General features: G+C 44.9%; 1 protein-coding gene across 4 annotated transcripts in view; it reads left to right on the top strand.

Annotated features, from left to right (window-relative positions):
- The window catches only part of THRB (thyroid hormone receptor beta), a 332,868-nt gene that overhangs the window by 296,258 nt on the left and 18,805 nt on the right, over positions 1–17,805 (top strand). For all 4 annotated transcript variants that reach the window (XM_037070685.1, XM_037070683.1, XM_037070684.1 and 1 more), the window contains 3 exons: positions 2,228–2,328; positions 7,264–7,411; positions 10,206–10,411. In XM_037070685.1, the coding sequence (XP_036926580.1) occupies positions 2,228–2,328; positions 7,264–7,411; positions 10,206–10,411 (455 nt within the window). The remainder of the gene's footprint in view (positions 1–2,227; positions 2,329–7,263; positions 7,412–10,205; positions 10,412–17,805) is intronic.

Raw genomic sequence — 17,805 nt, 5'->3', positions numbered from 1 at the left:
AAGCACATTTTACATTCCTCCTAACAAATTCTGGGAGTTCTGGTATTTCCAGAGCCCCACCAACACTTCTTATTTTCTGTCATTTTCACTGTCACCATCTGAGAAGAATTGGTATCTCATTGTGTTTTGGGCCTGAAGTTCCTTGCAATGTTTTTCAGCATCTTTTCATATTCTTTCCTTCGCCTTCACCTTTTCTTTCTCTCATTGAGAAATGACCAACTGGAAATACAGGACTCAGTTGCTTATTCACACAGAGTAGGGCAAAAGTAGGTTTACCTTTGTGGGTATGTAAAATACAGAGTTTATTCTTATATTATTAGTTATTCATTGTTATATTATTTTCCATATAAACACTGTAAACCTGCTTTTGCTCCGCCCAGTATTTTTTCTGAAGGAAGAAACCACATCTTATTTGTCTTTATATTCTCAGGACCTAGCACAGGGCTAAGCACATAGTTGATGCTAAATGAACGTTTTCTGAACTCATGGATGAATTTTTTGTTAAACACACAGGTCTCCCACTCTCCTTTTCATTCCTGCCCCGATCCTTCCCAGAGCTCTTCATTAAAATGTCAAATGAGAGTTTTGAACCCTCAGAATGAACTCAACAGACGCCTTGTGGTTTCCACAATGAAGAAGTAAAACCCAGAAAGGCTATGGCATTTAAAAAGATAATCCCACACGTGACCAAATCTCACTTGGAAATCACTTATCTCTCTCTCTCTCTCAAGAAGGGACATTTTTATAAAAATAAAGTCTGAGCAAAGTAATTACTTTTCTAAAGTGTATTTTATCGATTATGCAATTACAATTGTTCCATTTTTTTCTCCTCTGCCCTGTGCCCACTCTCCTCCCCTCCCCCTTGGTTCATGTCCATGGGTCATATGTACAAGTTCTTTGGTTTTTCCATTTCCCATACTATTCTTAAGAAATGGTGAAAAGGAGTCATTTTTTGTGTGTTTCCTTTAACACAAAAACCACATTTTTGTGTGTTTCCCAAAGCCCTCCACTGAGGGCTTTGTTCTGAAAAGTCAGCCCTCAGTGACCTAGTTTAACAGAAGATCTGGTAAAATCTAGAATTTTTCAACCTGGCTAATCTTTAGTGAAACCAGTAAGCATTCACGAGCCAAAGAACTTCACGAGGGACCATGATCATGAGAAAGAATGATTTTTTTTCTCCGCTTCTCCACGTCCCAACAAATCAGACCTTGTTTTGACTTTTTTTTGGGGGGGGGTCTTTGTGCTTTTATGGGGAACCGTTGATACACCTGAAACTGAATTTTCACTTCTGAATCCATTTCTTGTTTGGGCACCATTTACAAGTGAAAGAAAGAGGCAAAGGCAGCTGGGAAGTAGACTGCTTCTGTTTTTGTTTTGAAACTTTAGCTTCCTGAGTCAAGGAGTATAAACTAGTAACACACTATTAGTTCTATATGTATGGATTTGTCACGGTTGGATTTTTATTCTTAAAAAAGGGAACCCCTATTACTTTACATTACCCAATGTTGTTGCATTGTGTATCATAATATCACAAGTTCACCAAATTTATTTCTAGATGGCCTTATTCATCCTACTTAAAGGGAGCTGTCTATTTTTAGAAAAAGACCAGCTTAACTTATACTGGAGGATCAGGGGTTAGGTAACCTAGGTTTAGTCTCTGCTGTTAATTTCTGGGGTGACCCCAAGGAAGGCAAACTTCTGAAAGCCTGTTTGCCTCGACAGTACTTGGGCACCTCCCAGGGCCTTTCCAGCCATGAAGTATTCCGAATTTATTTGCACAGTGCCTTGATTTCAAAGTGGATCAAGTCTTCTAAGAACAGACTCTAACAAGCTCTAGGAAAGAGATTGCATTACCCAGAATCCAGAGCTCCCCAGGTGCCTCACAGCCTGGCCTCCGCAGGTGACCCTGCGGCAATCCTCAGTCCTGAGCCTCACATTAGCTCCGTAAGTGTGAGAGGAAAGGCCAGAGAAGATACTGGGGAAATAAGTCCGGGAAAGCCTTCTTAAATGTTTTCTTATTACATGTATTATTTACCTTTTGTATTTAAAACTCAGTGATCAGGAGGAATAGAGCCTAAAGCAAAAATTGTATTAAAACGTGTAAAATAAATTGTCTGGCCTCCTCTGTCCCCCACCTCACCTCCTGTCCTCGCCTCCTGGCTAGTGGTTTTGATGCAAACACAAACACGAATGTTTTCTCACATCCCTCTTCCTTCCTCCTTTGCAGGGTACATCCCCAGTTACCTAGACAAGGACGAGCTCTGTGTGGTGTGCGGTGACAAAGCCACTGGGTATCACTACCGCTGCATCACCTGTGAAGGCTGCAAGGTAACTGCCCTGGGCTCAGCCCGGCTCCGGCCTCCTGTCCCCGACCCAAGACTCTCCTCCCCAGACCAGAATGCAGAAACTAGAACCAAACCCCAACATTTGCGGGCGTCTGGTAGTCCTCTTTGTTTTTCATCATGTTCAAGAACTACATTTTTTTTCCCAAATCAAAAGTAGCTAACTGAATTTTGGGGAGAGTGTCATGTCTGGTTTTTCCGACAGGGAGATAATAAAATAAGAAGAAATGAACAGAATTCTCACCTTGCATTTTAAAATGCAAAAATATACCATGTTACCCTCCCAAGAAATGATCATTTCTCTTGCTGTTTTATCTCCAGTGTTTCGGGGAGACAGAGCTTGCTGTAGCACAGGCTGTTTGCCGCTATTAATCTGAGTGAGTCTGCTCGCTTTTAAGGTCTCCATTAGGGAATATCTTTGAGACTACTCAAATTCACTTATGTGCAGAAATTGCCCAAATTGGCTTTCTGCGCAGCCTGCAGTCAATAAGTAAATCCTGGTCATCCATCAGCTAATGTCATGCTCTGCGGGCCATCTTCAAGAAATACTTGACAAGAATGCACCAGTAATCGACAGTCAGTCCACTTTCTGAATGGGACCCCAAATTTGCCTACTTACAAGTTGCCGTCAAAATTAAGATGAGCTTTTTGAGCAACATCTTTTGGTCCGAAAGTCTCCTAGAAAAGTAAATAAAGCTTAACCTGGGACTGGAGCCAGCATTCAACTAATGTTTGACAAATGAGGAAGTATATTAAGTTGGGGAAAGGCTTTTTACCTGTTTTCTTGTTAAATGTTTCCTTTACCTTTTACATTTAAAACAAAATCATCACGAGATGTAAATTCTAAAACAAAAGTTGTATTCAAAGTTATGAAACAATTCAGTCTTCTCCTCTCCGTCACCCACCCAATCTCCTTTCCTCTCCTTCCCTTCTTCCAGCTACCCCCTTTCCTCCTAATCTTTGACCCTAAGCCCCCTGAATCAGTGTTAGCTCAGTTTCAAGCTGAGATGCTCCATTTTCCCAGTGGAATTATTTTCCATGGAAATTCCCTACTTGTTGTGTCCGGAATTAGGAAACACTCAGCAGAAACCTGCTAAAAACCTGCCACATCCATTGGAAAGACGTCATTTCTAAGGTCCCAAGCCCATAGATCTACAATTTGGAATGTGATGATATGTGTTCTTGTCCATCCAGACCCCTCTGATCTGGAATTCATAATGTTTTAACAAAGGTTGGGCTAAGGGTTCTTGCTTCATCTACGAAAATAATGTCTTAAGGAGTTTAATGGAACTAAGTACAGATAAGTCCTGGCTGGTTACTGACTGCAGGACTTGCAGCTGTTCTCTTGAAGGCACAGTTTTATTAACTTGATATGAAAATAATAAAACTGCCCCGCTTTAGACACAGTCTCTTATTTCCAGAGCTCAGTAATTCACATGGACCTTTTTTTTCTAAATTAGCCCCAATTCATAAGGCTCTACCAACCTAATTATGCAGCACTGAGATTCTTTCAAATCAATTTCAAATGGTAAATTTTGAATTCTGGGAGAGAACCTAATGAAAATTACATTCAATAATCAACCCCCAAAATGACTCTAAAGACTGAATGTGCCCTACCGAGAGGACGTAATGTTCATTTAGCAACTGACTTAAATGAAGGGAGAATCGAGCATATTAACCTGTGATTCTGCCTCACATACATCTTCAGGATAATCAAGAAATCCACTAGCCTCTTTCCCCCAAATCACAGGATATTTGGGGCCTGATTCCACTGAGGTTTACTTAAGAGAAAAAAAACAGGTAGCATAAAGCTAGATTTCCCAGCTCCTGTTTTTATCTCAGATCAGAACTCTGTTCCCGGGATTGCCTCATTTCTAAAATCAGAAAGAAGCCTTCGTAGGGTGGTTAGGCAGATTATTTAGTGTGATGACAAAGTATCCTGGGGAAAAAAAGCAAGAGTTTTTCAAATGAAACACAGTGTTTAAGTGTGGCCAGAGATTTTTTTAAAGATTGTACTTTCCATATTGCTTATTCAGATTTGTCATTAAAAAATATTTCTACCCCGGTACTTGCAATGTGTATAAGGAGAATCCTTTTTGCCCTGAAGACAAGTGGAAGTCTTGTGGAGGTGTTTTGTGTGCTTTGATGGGCCATTTTTTATGCACTTTTTGTAGAAAATGTTGATAATGCCCCCAAGTATGTCTTGTTTTAAAGCAAGACTAAAAGCTTTTTTAATAGCTGCCCAAATATTGAACTAGGAGGGTTGACACTTAGCATCACCTCAGACCACTAAGAAGTGGGTCCAGGTCATCCCGAAATGTAGGGGAACACGTGTGGTATCGATTTATAAAAGCCAAACCTTCACTCACCAACAAATCTTCAATGAAATATATGCCGTTATTCAGTCGCTGGGACATTTCTTTTGTCAGCTCGCCTCAAACAGGTTTTTTTATAATTAGACTATTTAAATATTTTCCATCCTAGTTCATTCACTTCTGGGACTTAATTCGGTCGCTTTTTAAAGTTAGGAAGCCTAGCGTCTTTACATGTACTGAAATGAAGTGGTCCCTCACCTCGTGTCAAGGTATTTTTATTATGGCTTAAAGGAAGTCAACATCTTAAAAGGGATTTGGTCTATGAAGTGCCCAAGAAAAGTCACCAGAGATAAAAGCCACAGAGACAACACAATGAATGACTAGCAGAGCCTGCCATTGCAACACGTCGTTCAAAACAAGCAAGGCGTAAATCATTTGCGCTTGTTTCATTCAAACCATTCAGAGTAGCGTTTTGGGGAAAATTCAGTGTTACTCTTGTGTCTGGGACATCACCCCTCATCTCTCTTTAGTGTTGTCTGACTCTTCAGTACTCGCCCCTCCCACCAGAGCGTGAGTCAGCGTCAGAGTTTGGGAGAGAAAGGGCCTCCCCGACTTTGGACACAGCATCACCAGTCCTGTGCTCACAGCAGCATGTCCACATTCTCAGTGGCTGCCCTGGACGTGGGTTGTCCCCCCACCTCTAGGGCAACTTTGCCTCCTCCAGAAGGAGGAGTGCTATCCCGCCCCACTCCTTCCTGTCTCCGACCTCTGTCTTCTCACCTGGAGTCTCCTGGTTTCTTTTCCCTCCAGGCAAGAGTAACCCCTGAAGGGTGAATTGAACAGACAGTAACAGAGATCAAGGATGGGATGGGGGGCACGGGAAGCTCATTTTTCACTCTGTGCCATGCCCTGATGTTCATGCTTTAGCCGGATTTGCCCACCTCGCACCTCCAGGGAAACCCCGCCAAGCTGCCAAACAGCTGCACAGTGTGTGATTTAGTGAATCTTTAACAGTGTATCAAGATCATTCAAACTAATGGACTCAAGTGGGTGAAGATCCAAAACCCAAATACAATATGATGGTTTTTCCTGTTAGAACTTGAACACATGTGCCCCCAAATCAAGTCCATTCATTGCAGTTATTGTTCTCATTATTTCCTTTTATTCCTCTTTGCCCAGTATAAAATCCTACTTTTGACCTTCTCTTCGTAAGCAAGAGCTCTTATGTCTGAGTGAGAAATATGCAAGCCCTATGTGTACGTAACCAAAGCCAAGAAAAGTTAAACAGATTAATTAACATTTGGGCTTCATCCAGGCCACCTTGGTATTTCAGTCCCATAATTTATATAACTAAATTAGAAGTCTCACTTAAGCTTTAGTGGACAAGATATTTTAAACGGTGCTTTGCCTTGCTCTTCTACTAAAATGAAGGGCTCATTGTTTTCTGTTTTTTGTTTTTGAGAAATGAGTTAGAGGGGACTATTTATAATCTGCTCATCTAAAACACTTAAATAACACAGTAAAATTGGATTCAGTTTGTATTTATATCATGTAGGGAACTAAGTAAATAAGACTTGGAGTCCAATTCCTAGGGTCCAAGGTGTACTCACCATGTGACTTTGGACAAGCGATTCGACCTGTCTGTGGCTTTGTTGTTTTAACCCCACAATGGAGATATTGCGTATCAACTTCATAAGGTTGTAGGAGACACAGAAGATAATTGTCTGCAGCGCTACGCAATGTGCCCTTCACAGGAAGTGCTCTCTGCCATTATTAATTCCTGCAACACCGAAGTAAGCCAAGACTGAAATGCCACGTCCAGAAAGGTTCTAGGATAATACTCCCTTGAGAGAGTTATATAAGCCACCTAACCCTGGAATGAAATGGTATCCGCAGAAAACTTGACAGTGGCGTTCTCCATGCCTCAGGAAAGGACACAACATGTTGCACTTTAGGCATTTGCCAACGGACATTGGAGAGAAAGCGTGGGCTGAAAGACCCCAATGCGATGAGCTATGGGAAGAATTTGGCAGAGAACCTGAAATGGTCTCTTCCCCAAGTGCAGTTGTTTCAAAGACTCTCTCAGCTGGTCATGACCATCTCAAAGTTCAAAAACAAGAATTAAACTAAATCTCTAGAGGCAGTTACATTCATTTAATTACTAAATGATGAAATTATGATGACAAAGTACTGCAAGTATCCAGCTCATTTATTCTCTAGTATAAAGTACAGCAAATCTCTTCACAGCTTAATTTAGCAGCACAATTAGGGCACTCTATGAAATGAGATAATATAATTTATTTTTATTACTCAGTGTTTAAAACAATAAAAGCAAACACAAGATCTTTCCGTTAGCCTCTTTTCTTTGAATAAATGCCAAAAGGACACTAACTCTGTAGTCCTGTGACATCTTCTTCAGCTCAGATTTAGAATTCATTAGATTCACTTTGACCCAATTGCCCTGTGTTTTGAATAAATATAGTAACAGGCCCATACACAGGTAAGATGCAAAATAATCCACCACAGCTATGTGGACACAAAATTCTGGAGTCACGCATTTCTAGAAAACATGAAACTGTTGTCTTGGGTCTTTCTTTTTCGTATAGGGTTTCTTTAGAAGAACCATTCAGAAAAATCTCCATCCATCCTATTCCTGTAAATATGAAGGAAAATGTGTCATAGACAAAGTCACACGAAATCAGTGCCAGGAATGTCGCTTTAAAAAATGCATCTACGTTGGCATGGCAACAGATTGTAAGTAACCTTCTTCCTTTGCTTTATAGTCAAGGGGTGTTGATTGGGAAAAGGTTGGGTTCAAGGAGATCAGCCAGGCAGAAAAGCAAGCAGGAACGCCTGTGGACAGAAGGAAGGCGCCTGGCATTCCCACAATCATTGTTGGGTGGTCGCCACCCTCCGTCTCCCTTATCAACTCCTGGCTGAAGGATGAGTGAGGGAAAGTGGTTGAATGATCCCATTGTGTTTGTGAGACTGTTAGCAATGCTCCATCTGCCACAGAGATTACAAATGGGAGGTCTTGTCCGTCCACCTTGGTAAGGTCTACTTTTACAGGCAATATTGACATGGCAAAAGCATCATGGACGAGTCCTATTTTTTCAAAAGCAGAGATGGGAATTTACTTATGGGCCATTTTTTGGAGATGGGGCACTGGCAGAAAACAGCACAATCAGAAATTTCTGAAGAATGCGAAGCTGAGCTATTACATGAGTCACCCGCCATTGGTTGGTTGGTATATTTTTAGCTGGGCAAACATTCCAAGCTGCAGTCATCCTACCTAGTTTTCTAAGTGCCACAGCATATGGTGGTGAGATTAGCTGCCGTCCGGGTCTCTTCTCCCCATACCGTGGAAGGGATTTACACCAGCCACTTTAATTAATCTGACAATAAAATAACAATTGTGTCATTCTGAACTGGGGCCTCCCTTTTGCCAGGCATCAGGGCTAATGACCTCTCCAGGCATAAAATTTTTGTATATCAAGTAAGGATTCCAACCTTGAGGTGTTTTTTTTTAAGTTTGGGAGAATAAGAAAGAAAGACAAAAAATAAAGGAAGAGGAAAGGAATGCATTAAGGATTTTTTGTCTTATGAAAGAGGAAATAATCATGGCTTATGTTTATGTGACTAACAGGGTTCTCCCAGCTAGAACAAAAATATGTTGCAATGCCCTGGTTTGCCCATTAAAGAAGACAGAATGGGAGTCTAAAAAAAAGGAGGGTTGGGTTGGGGTGTTAGGCTGAAAATCCTGAGTTAATCCCACCTCCGACTAAGTGTATTCTTTGTCTTTATCTTTTAAAGGCTTTTAGCCACCGCCAACAATACACCTCATTAGGGTACGTGAGATGATGGACCAAAAGCCAATACTTAGATGTGTCACTATAATGAACTGTTATTATTAAGTATCCATTTCGTTGTTTTATGGAGAACTTAAAGATACGACTGTTCACAAGGTTTAAAAAGCTCAGCGTTCATCTGAATTTTGAACTCATTATTTGCTTGTGAGATATTGTAAGAGCTCAGGCTTTAGAATCAGAAAAGCCACTGGAGCCCCAGACCTGCCACTTGCCAGCTGTGTGACCGTCAGCCCTGTCTCTGGTTTCCCCTAAGAGGAATGGCCACCTCCTTTGCAGGCTGTTTCTCAAGGTTGAATTGGATAATGCACGTCAGAGGCAGCTCTCCTGACACAGTAGATGCTTTTGGTGAATGGGGTTCTGGGTAAAGCCCCCTCCCTCTTCTCCCTTTAATGAGGGAACTAAAATACCCAGGCAGGGCTCATTCGTATTCCCCACATGTGTCAGTGTTCACCTGACTTCAGCGATCCATTCAAACCAAGGTGATCCGGGGTTTTTCATTGAGCTGTTTGTGGAATAGCTGAGCACCTATGGTTCTCCCTGCTATGTTTGCTTTTTCTTTTCCTACCAGGTCACACCTTCATCAAGCAGTGGCCCTAGGACAATGATGTTGTAGGACTGGAGTCAGGAGTCCTGGGTCTGGCCTTGGCTCTGCCATGAACTTGCTGTGTGACTTTAGGCAAGTCATCGTCTCTCTGGATCAGCTTCCTCCTCCGTGACAGAAGGGAGTTGGACTGGATAATACATAGGGTCCCTTCTGGTCCTAAAGGACTCAGCCTTTCCACTCCAATGATAGTTACTCAGAGCCTGGCGAAATGGTTTTGTTTGGGAAATGAACCACAGAAGTATAGGTTTCACGTTCCCTGCCTCTCATATTTCCCTTCTGCATAAATGACAAAAATCGTGGCTATATTTCCTGAGAACATTTAGTATATTGTCACATTGATTACCCTGTGAAGTGGGTATTATTGATTGCATTTTATATGGGGAGAAATGTAAGCTCAGAGAGACTAAGTAACTTGCCAGTGGTCACACAGCTAGAATGTGGTGGTGTCAGGATTCAAACCCAGATCCTTCTAGATTACAAAGCCTGGGCTCTTTTACCACCAGCAAGGGGATGGCCAGGTTAGAAAGTAATGCTGAGTGAGTACCTGTGAAATGCAAGATACGTCCAGTCACATTCCAATTATTCCTTAAGAGTTGGAGGGAAGAATCATCAGTCTCCCACTGGCTGCTGCAGAACTTTTCTTTAACCTTCTAAATTCTGTTAGTAAGGAAGTCCTCTTAGTAAGGAAGAGCCTTTTGGAGAGAGGAGAGGCATTGTAGAAACCATTGAGAGAGAATTCAGATGGCTGGCTAGACAGACTCATCTGGACCCTAACTCATGGCAGGTTTGACCTCTCTCTGCTTCATTGGCATTTAGGGCCACCTTCTGTGGAATTGGGATGCCCAGTGTCCAGCCTCCCCCAGGGCTGTGTTTTGAAAAGCTGGCTAGACACCAGGAGTTTGGTACATGTTGGACAATAACTAGGCAGTCAGCTGGCTGCCAAAGGAGAAAACGTCCCAGGATGACCCACCCTGAAGGCCCCACCAAGCCACACCTGCGGTCCAGGGACATGCAGACCGCCCTGTGTCTGGCCGTGTCTGTGGGTTTGGCATCTCTCTCTCTCTCCCTCTCGCAGTGGTACTGGACGACAGCAAGCGGCTGGCAAAGCGGAAGCTGATTGAGGAGAACCGGGAGAAGCGACGGCGGGAGGAGCTGCAGAAATCCATTGGGCACAAGCCAGAGCCCACCGACGAGGAGTGGGAACTCATCAAGACCGTCACCGAAGCCCACGTGGCCACCAACGCCCAAGGCAGCCACTGGAAGCAGAAACGGAAATTCCTGGTGAGGCTTCCGGCACAGCCGGTCCTCGGCTGCATGCGGGTGCGCCCTCCCTCGGCTCGCTCAGTCCTCGCCGCCCTGGGCGCTGGGGTTACCCGCCCAGGGTATTGATAAGGACACTGCAGCCCTGGCAAGTCAGGTGACCGCAGAGTCAGAATTCGAATTCAGGTCTGTGTGAGAACAAAGGTCACTCCTATCAGCTATTGCTTTGGGTCGCTAAATTCTAGAGAGGTTTCTAAGGCCACATTATCTGTTTGCTTGTGCTGTTAGTAAGGCCAGCCAGGGGTTAATTAGTAAAATTTTGACCTGCCATCTTCCTTTGTATACTCATGTCCTCCCCCAGTTGCCCGTTTACACTCAACTCGTTCCAAAGTGTTCCCTTTAGAATAACCCCTAGAACAAGGTGTCCCATATCTCAAGTGCACTTTTATGTCAGTAGGACTCAAAATGCTTAGCTTAAAATAAATTATCTCAAGGCCAGGAAGACAATGGGAAGAAGGAGTAAGGACGGGGGCAGAGAAAGGACTTGTAGAGAAAACAGGCCTTTCAAGACCCTGGAATATTGACGTTTGATATTTTTGTTAAAACTTGCCCTTGTGAAAGTCCTTCTCCCTCATTTCCCCTTTGAAGTTCACGGCGCTTAGAGGCTAGGATTACGATCCCCATTTTACAGGTATGCAAACCAAGCCCGAGGCCTTAAGTAGCTCACCCAATGTCACGTCACTAGCAAACGGCTAAGCCAGGCCCAAAAGCCAACTCAGGTCTCCTGGTTCCAAGTCCAGGTCCTCCACCCACCTTACCAGGTGGGCCGCGCCCCACCCCCACCCCCAGCTGCTGTTTGACTGTCACAGAGTCTGACCCGGCTCCTTGTTTATGACGTGAGCCCTTTATGAGCATCTCACTGAGCCCCAGCATCAGACATTCTGTGGGTTTAGTCGTACCTCCAGGGTACATTAGCGTATCCTCCACATGGGAACAAGAAGACACAGTGGTATGATTGTCCTTGAACCTCAAATTCACCAGTATGCCATTATAAATGGGGTGTGTGTGTGCACGCGCACGCATGTGGTGAAAACAGTACAACACCCTTAAAGGAAATCGTTTGGGGGAAAAGCTTACCCATAATCCACCTGCACCCGGACAATTACTTTCATTGTTGTAACAAGCAGGTTCTAACACACTTTATTAGTGGCTCCACCAACAATGTTGGCATACATGCTCCATGGCCCTTAGCAAACTCCAGGTACTGCTCTAGGTGCTTCTATACATTAACTCCCTATCCCAACCCTGTATGTACACATACTTAATATCCCCATTTTGAAGAGAAAGGAACTGAGGCAGAGTAGTTCAGAAAACTTACCTGAGCTGACGCAGCAAGTGTGTTGTGGTGAAGGATGTGGCCCAGATCCAGGATCCATCCTCTAATCCCCTGCACGAGGCCACGAGGCCACCTGCACAAACCCCGAGCCTTCAAAAAACATGTCTTTGGAGGGGCAGCCTCTTAGTGCCCCAATCTTTCATCCTCAGCCTCACCCTGGTGTATCTGCCAGACACTTAGAAAACACTGACTGTGGATAGATGGTCGATTCTAACCGAGAGCACTTGGGACATAGCAAGATAGAATCCTGCCTAACCCCAAGCCAAAATCTGTCTTCTCCCCAAATGGGCTGGCCAGAAATGCACACTGTGGAAACCACTTCCAGGCCTGGCACTGCCGTCTGATTTCAGGGCAGTGACCAAGCTGAATTCCAAGTTCGGTGGAAGGTTTGGGGCACCTCCTGGACTTCCGCTAAGAAACCCTACACTTCTATTTTCTTTATTCTCAAAAGAGACTGGATACTAGTACAACCAACCTATTCACTGGTCACCGAGGTGCTTCTTTCCATACTGAAAGATTTGTTCCTTTATTAAGAAAATATTTATTGAGCAGCTACTATGTGCCAGGAGGTGGAAAAACTCAGCCATGTTCCCATGGAGGGAGACAGGCAGTAAAGGTTAAAGGAACAAGATAAAGGCAGGTCGTGGCACGTGCAATGAGGAAAATAAACATGAGGTTGAGACAGAGAGATTATGAGTCGAAGTGGGAGAGACTCTGCTTCTTTAAACAGATCGGTCAGAAAGGGTCTGTTTGGAGAGGTAGTATCTGAGCTGCTTCTGAAAGCTCAGAAACCAGCTCTACAAGGTAAAATATAATCAGACTTCCTCATGCCTCATGGTCTCTTCAGTAACGATAACACAATTTCTGGTCATTGAAACCAGCAAGGTCTGCACCTTTCACTCAAAGTCTCCTAACAGTTTTCATCAGTCTGATCATCTGTGGAAAGTACCAGAGAAGATGTGGCACAAGAGGATTTGCATTATTTTTTTTGCCGGGGTCATGAGGTTATCAAGGCACAAGAGAGTTTTCCTCAGGAGGGTAACATTTACAGAGCGACTGTTTTACCCACCAACCTGTGTCCCCTGGGGAGATGACAGAAAATGCGTATTTTGTAGATGCTCAGTCTGTTCAAAAAATTGCCCTCTTGATCCAAATACAAATAACTAGTTCCTCAGGCCACGTTTTGGTTAGAGGGCTGCTGGGAGAGATCAGGATGCTTCCAGTGCCCCACCTGTCTCAACAGTGAGCTTCAGTCCTATCAGCCAACCCCCTTCTGTGCTTGGGGTCAGCCCTGCACCCCCTCAGGCAAACAGCCAAGTCCCATTTAGCATTGTCCCCAGGGTCTGTCCCATGTGTGGCTGAAATTCGTGGTAGCTTTTCTCTGAGTCAACTGCCATTAGATTCCTTCCTCCTCATACACACAGCCCATTCTCTTCCACGGAAAGGGAGAGTCTGTCGCTCTCTCACCTTGAATCTGGTCTATGATACCCATGGACTTGGGCAGAGTGACTGCTCAGACTGAATCCTAAGAAGGCTTGTAGCTTCTGTTTGGTTATCTTGGAGGGGGAAGCCACCTAGTCCTTTTGAGGGAAACTAACTGCCATGTAAAAAAAAAAAAAGTCCAACCACTCGGTAACCACCATGCTGTGAGGGAGACCAAGCGAGCCACGTGAAGAAATCACGTGCAGAGACTCCCAACCCAGGCACCAGAATGTGCGTGCGGAAGCTGTCAGATGACACTAGCTTTTGGTCCCTGTGACGACAACTGCATGAAGGACCCCAAGTGAGAACCATCCCACCGAAACCATAAACCCCCAGAACTCCCAAGAGAGAGCAAAAATGTGTTGGCTTTAAGCCACGAAGTTGTGGGGTAGTTTGTTACACAGCAATAGATAACCAGAAGTCAAGAAGTATGTATGAAACAGAACATGCGGTTCCACCAGCCCATCCTCAGTGGCAGTACACGTAAGCCCTGTGTCTCAGCCAGGTTACAAATGCATATTTGCAAACATTCCTTGCAGAAGGATAGCCTCAACTGAGTATCTATGCTCAGGATGACATTTTTACTCTTTTTTGGTGAGTTATTTCTGCAAGGGCATTAGGAAGCCTTCATTAAAGACAGACAGCTTTGCTAAATGGTATCTATGTCCTGAATGGGCTTCGACACTCCAGGATTTGTCTCCTGTGTAGCTGATACCCCGTTTTTGTTTGCAGCACTGCTATGCATACTGTTTTATTTATTTCCATGCAATGATGGCCCGTCTGTTTCCAAAATAGAATTCACGGAGGCCTATTATGTTAATAATAATAGTAATATATCATCAGGGATTGAAACATCTTGTCATAAAAGCTACAAGTGTTCATTTATCTGAAATGGGTAGGTAACTTACTCCCCAGAAGGAACTTCGTTATCATTTATTACCCTAAGACCAGGACTCGAGTCAGGAATAGCGGCTGGTGGTTTAACCTGGGTTTCAAATCCACACTTGAGTTGAGAAGAGTCATTGGCAAATAGGCGCTTTTGCCAAAGCCAGGCAGATTTTCATAATTCTAAAGCCACTCTGCGAAACTGTTTCTGAAAGCACTTACATCATATAATTTTCTCATTTCCTCCAATCCACTCAAATCTCCGATGGCCCAGAAGTGCCCCATTTAATCACCAGTGTGTGTGTGATGACCGTGATGAGGAACCGTAGATCCCGACTCAGACGGGAACGAGCAGCCTCTGACACCGGACAGGGGAAAGCACTGCCTCCCCACTGGGGGCGGTGAGACATTGGGTTTGGGGCAGACCCCACACCAGCAACATTATTGTCTACTGACATCGTGTTATTATTCGGACCCCTTGGTTCACATGCAAAGGTGTGGCTATGGATGGATTTTTCACCCAAGTATGAAGTGTGGCCATGAGAACTGGGGCCAGCCTGCCCCATTTTTCCCTTAGCAGAGCTACGATCTGATTTCCCACATCCTCAATTGGGATGGCCTCTGAAAGGCCATGTGTGGTGTGTGTGGACAGGCCATGAAACTAGTGCAATCAAGTCAGAAAGGCTTCTGTCGCCCAGAATTATTATAAGAACATCAGGAGAAGGCAGGGTGGTCTAGAAGTTGTGTGCATGGAGATTGGAACCAGACAAGCTGAGTTCAATGCTTGCCTCTGTTGCTTTTTAATGATGTGACTTTGGACACGTTGCTTCACCCTCTACAGTTCAGCAGCTTTTATGCCCTTATTAACAACCACATAAGTGGTTATTCTGTCCATCCATTATCTCTACCATCCCCCCCCCACCCTCTTGTCCCTGCTCCTCCAAGGCAAAAAAGGAGGGCCTATAGTAATGTCCCAAGGCCTAGGGTGGAATCTTTAATCACCATTTGTCTGGGTCTTCCTGACCATCCTTGCAAAGGTTAGAGAAGACACCCTATGATCACTCAAGGGAAAAGAGTCATGTCTGGCCCCAGTCTGCATGTGCCAGAGGGCTGCAAGTTCAAGGAGAGAAGCCCTCAGCTCTGAGCCAGCCCCTTACAACCAGGTTGCCTGGCACCATTTCCCACCCACCTTGCACAGTACTGATGAAACAGCCAAAGCTGAAAGCCAGCTCGTCTTGATGCGTGTGAAGCCAGCTTCCTGTGGTGCGGAGCTAGGGTTGGAGCTCATGCCTGCACGTGCACCGAATCTCCCCTTTTGTACCTGATATGTTAACTCACATCCATCATAGATGATATATATATATTTTCCAATATCCAAGATTATCCATTAAGGACATAGACCTAATGATATAATAGAAGTCTTCTACTTTGTATAAGTTCTTACTGCTAGCAATTGTATTCACCATTAAATACCCAGGGGCTCAAAAGTAAATCTTTTTTTCTACCCTGGGATTTATTTTCAACAGAAAAGCTCATGAGGTTGTTACACTTGGGAGTTCAGTTGAAATTGTACATGACCTGGTGTACTTTCCCTCCTTCTTTTTATCTTTAGGGGGTCACAGGTGGTGAATCAAATACCCCACAAACATGGAAACTAACATCAGTATTAACCAACTGACATTTCGAAAGCCACTGAGTGCCATTTACATACAATTAGGTTAGACCTATCAGTGTTCAATGAGAAGATGTTTGGGCTCAACCCGGCCAAAAGTATATGTGTGCATGTATGCATGTGTGCATGTGTGCATGCATGTGAGTAAAACTCCCTCCCGTTTTTAATGTGTGCTCACATTCCCTTGGTCAGTGGATCTTCATAACAGTGTGAAATAGACAAAGCAGGTGCAATGAGCCTCGCTTTCAGGGTAAGAGGAATTACAAAGACCAGCAAGGAGGCCTGAAAGATTTGAGAAACAGCAACACCCAAAGAAGGAACCGACATACATTTCCCTTCAGCTCAATGTGTGTGAGAAAGAGAAAGAGAAGGAAGCTGTCCCTGCGATGAATCCGTCAGTGCCACCTGCCCCCAGACAGCCAGCAGAACATGGCCTCCCGAGGGCCTGCAGTGCCAACAATCACCCCAACACGTCCTCATGGAAACACGGACCAGGTTCCCTTCCCATCTACTCACTGCCCCCAAAGCAAACAGTTAGAGAGTAAAATGAAATAAACAGAAGAACCTGCTGGGCAATCCAAAAACAGGGCGTTGCTACCTGAGCTTGTTAGGTAACATACTTAACAGGCCCCGAGGCCATCACCACGCTCTTGATGCACCCTTGAAGGGCGTGGGCTGCTTCAGTTGACCCAGGTGGCCTGGCAACAGGAGAGTAAAAGAATCATCCTTTGCTTTCCTTCTTGCTAAAAATTAGATGTGAAGAGTAACGGGAGGAAATGTGGGAAGAAATACGGTAACTGGTTTCCTCTGAGCCAGACATGGTTACTGCTGGCCCAGCGGTTCTCCGAGTGTGGTCCCCAGGGCAGTAACATCAGCATGCCTGGGAGCCTGGTAGGAATGCAGAGGCCCGGGCTCCGCCCTGACCTACCGAATCAGGAACTCTGGGTGAGGACCCAGGAATCGAGTGATTNGGCTGCTTCAGTTGACCCAGGTGGCCTGGCAACAGGAGAGTAAAAGAATCATCCTTTGCTTTCCTTCTTGCTAAAAATTAGATGTGAAGAGTAACGGGAGGAAATGTGGGAAGAAATACGGTAACTGGTTTCCTCTGAGCCAGACATGGTTACTGCTGGCCCAGCGGTTCTCCGAGTGTGGTCCCCAGGGCAGTAACATCAGCATGCATCAGCATGCCTGGGAGCCTGGTAGGAATGCAGAGGCCCGGGCTCCGCCCTGACCTACCGAATCAGGAACTCTGGGTGAGGACCCAGGAATCGGGTGATTCTGATACACAATGAAGCTTAGCACTGTGGCCGCAGTCGTGTCACTAGCAGGGCCCTCACCTCTCAGCCAGTGAGGGGTTCAGCCTTGCTCACCTTGCTCACAGTCTCAGCCCACGCACACCCCTCCCACCCCCAGCCACTTGCTCGAGTCTGTTCCCTGTGGCTCTAGGCAAAGGTGGCCACCTTCTGGCAGAGCCTTTGTCTCTAATCCCTTTGATCATATTCAGAATTTCCTAGAAGACAGTGGGAGGGGCTGAGAAGGGAGTAGGAAGAGGAGCAAACACTCTGTCCCCTGGTGCCAGAGAGTTCAGGGTGTCAAAGCCTTGAAACAGAGGGAAATAGGAGGCTCCTGGAAAATCACCGTGTGGAGTTCTGGCCTCAGAGGATTGTTCTTGGCCTCCCCTGAGGCTGGTTTGCTCACCAGCCACTCAGGGATTATGTGAGAGCCTGAGGGGCTGGCTCACTGGTAGGCCACAGATAAATGGTGGTTATTATTATCACAACGACAGGAAAGGGCAATGGAGAGGCCTGTTCTTGGCATGAAGCACTGGTGACAACATGAGATACGTGGGAGACCACAGCATGGCAGTCACTGAAGGCCAGGCGGGGGGATAGACAGCTGAGCAGACTTTGGGGGCCAACATCAGCACAACCACCTGGGGGCCTGCTGGTTCTACATGATTAAGTCTGGGGAGGAAGCTCA

This window comes from Sturnira hondurensis, unplaced genomic scaffold, assembly GCF_014824575.4.
Source record: "Sturnira hondurensis isolate 20B ecotype Veracruz unplaced genomic scaffold, ASM1482457v3 Scaffold0019006, whole genome shotgun sequence".
Taxonomy (NCBI): Eukaryota; Metazoa; Chordata; class Mammalia; order Chiroptera; family Phyllostomidae; genus Sturnira; species Sturnira hondurensis.
This window is presented reverse-complemented; position numbering and strand designations above follow the sequence as displayed.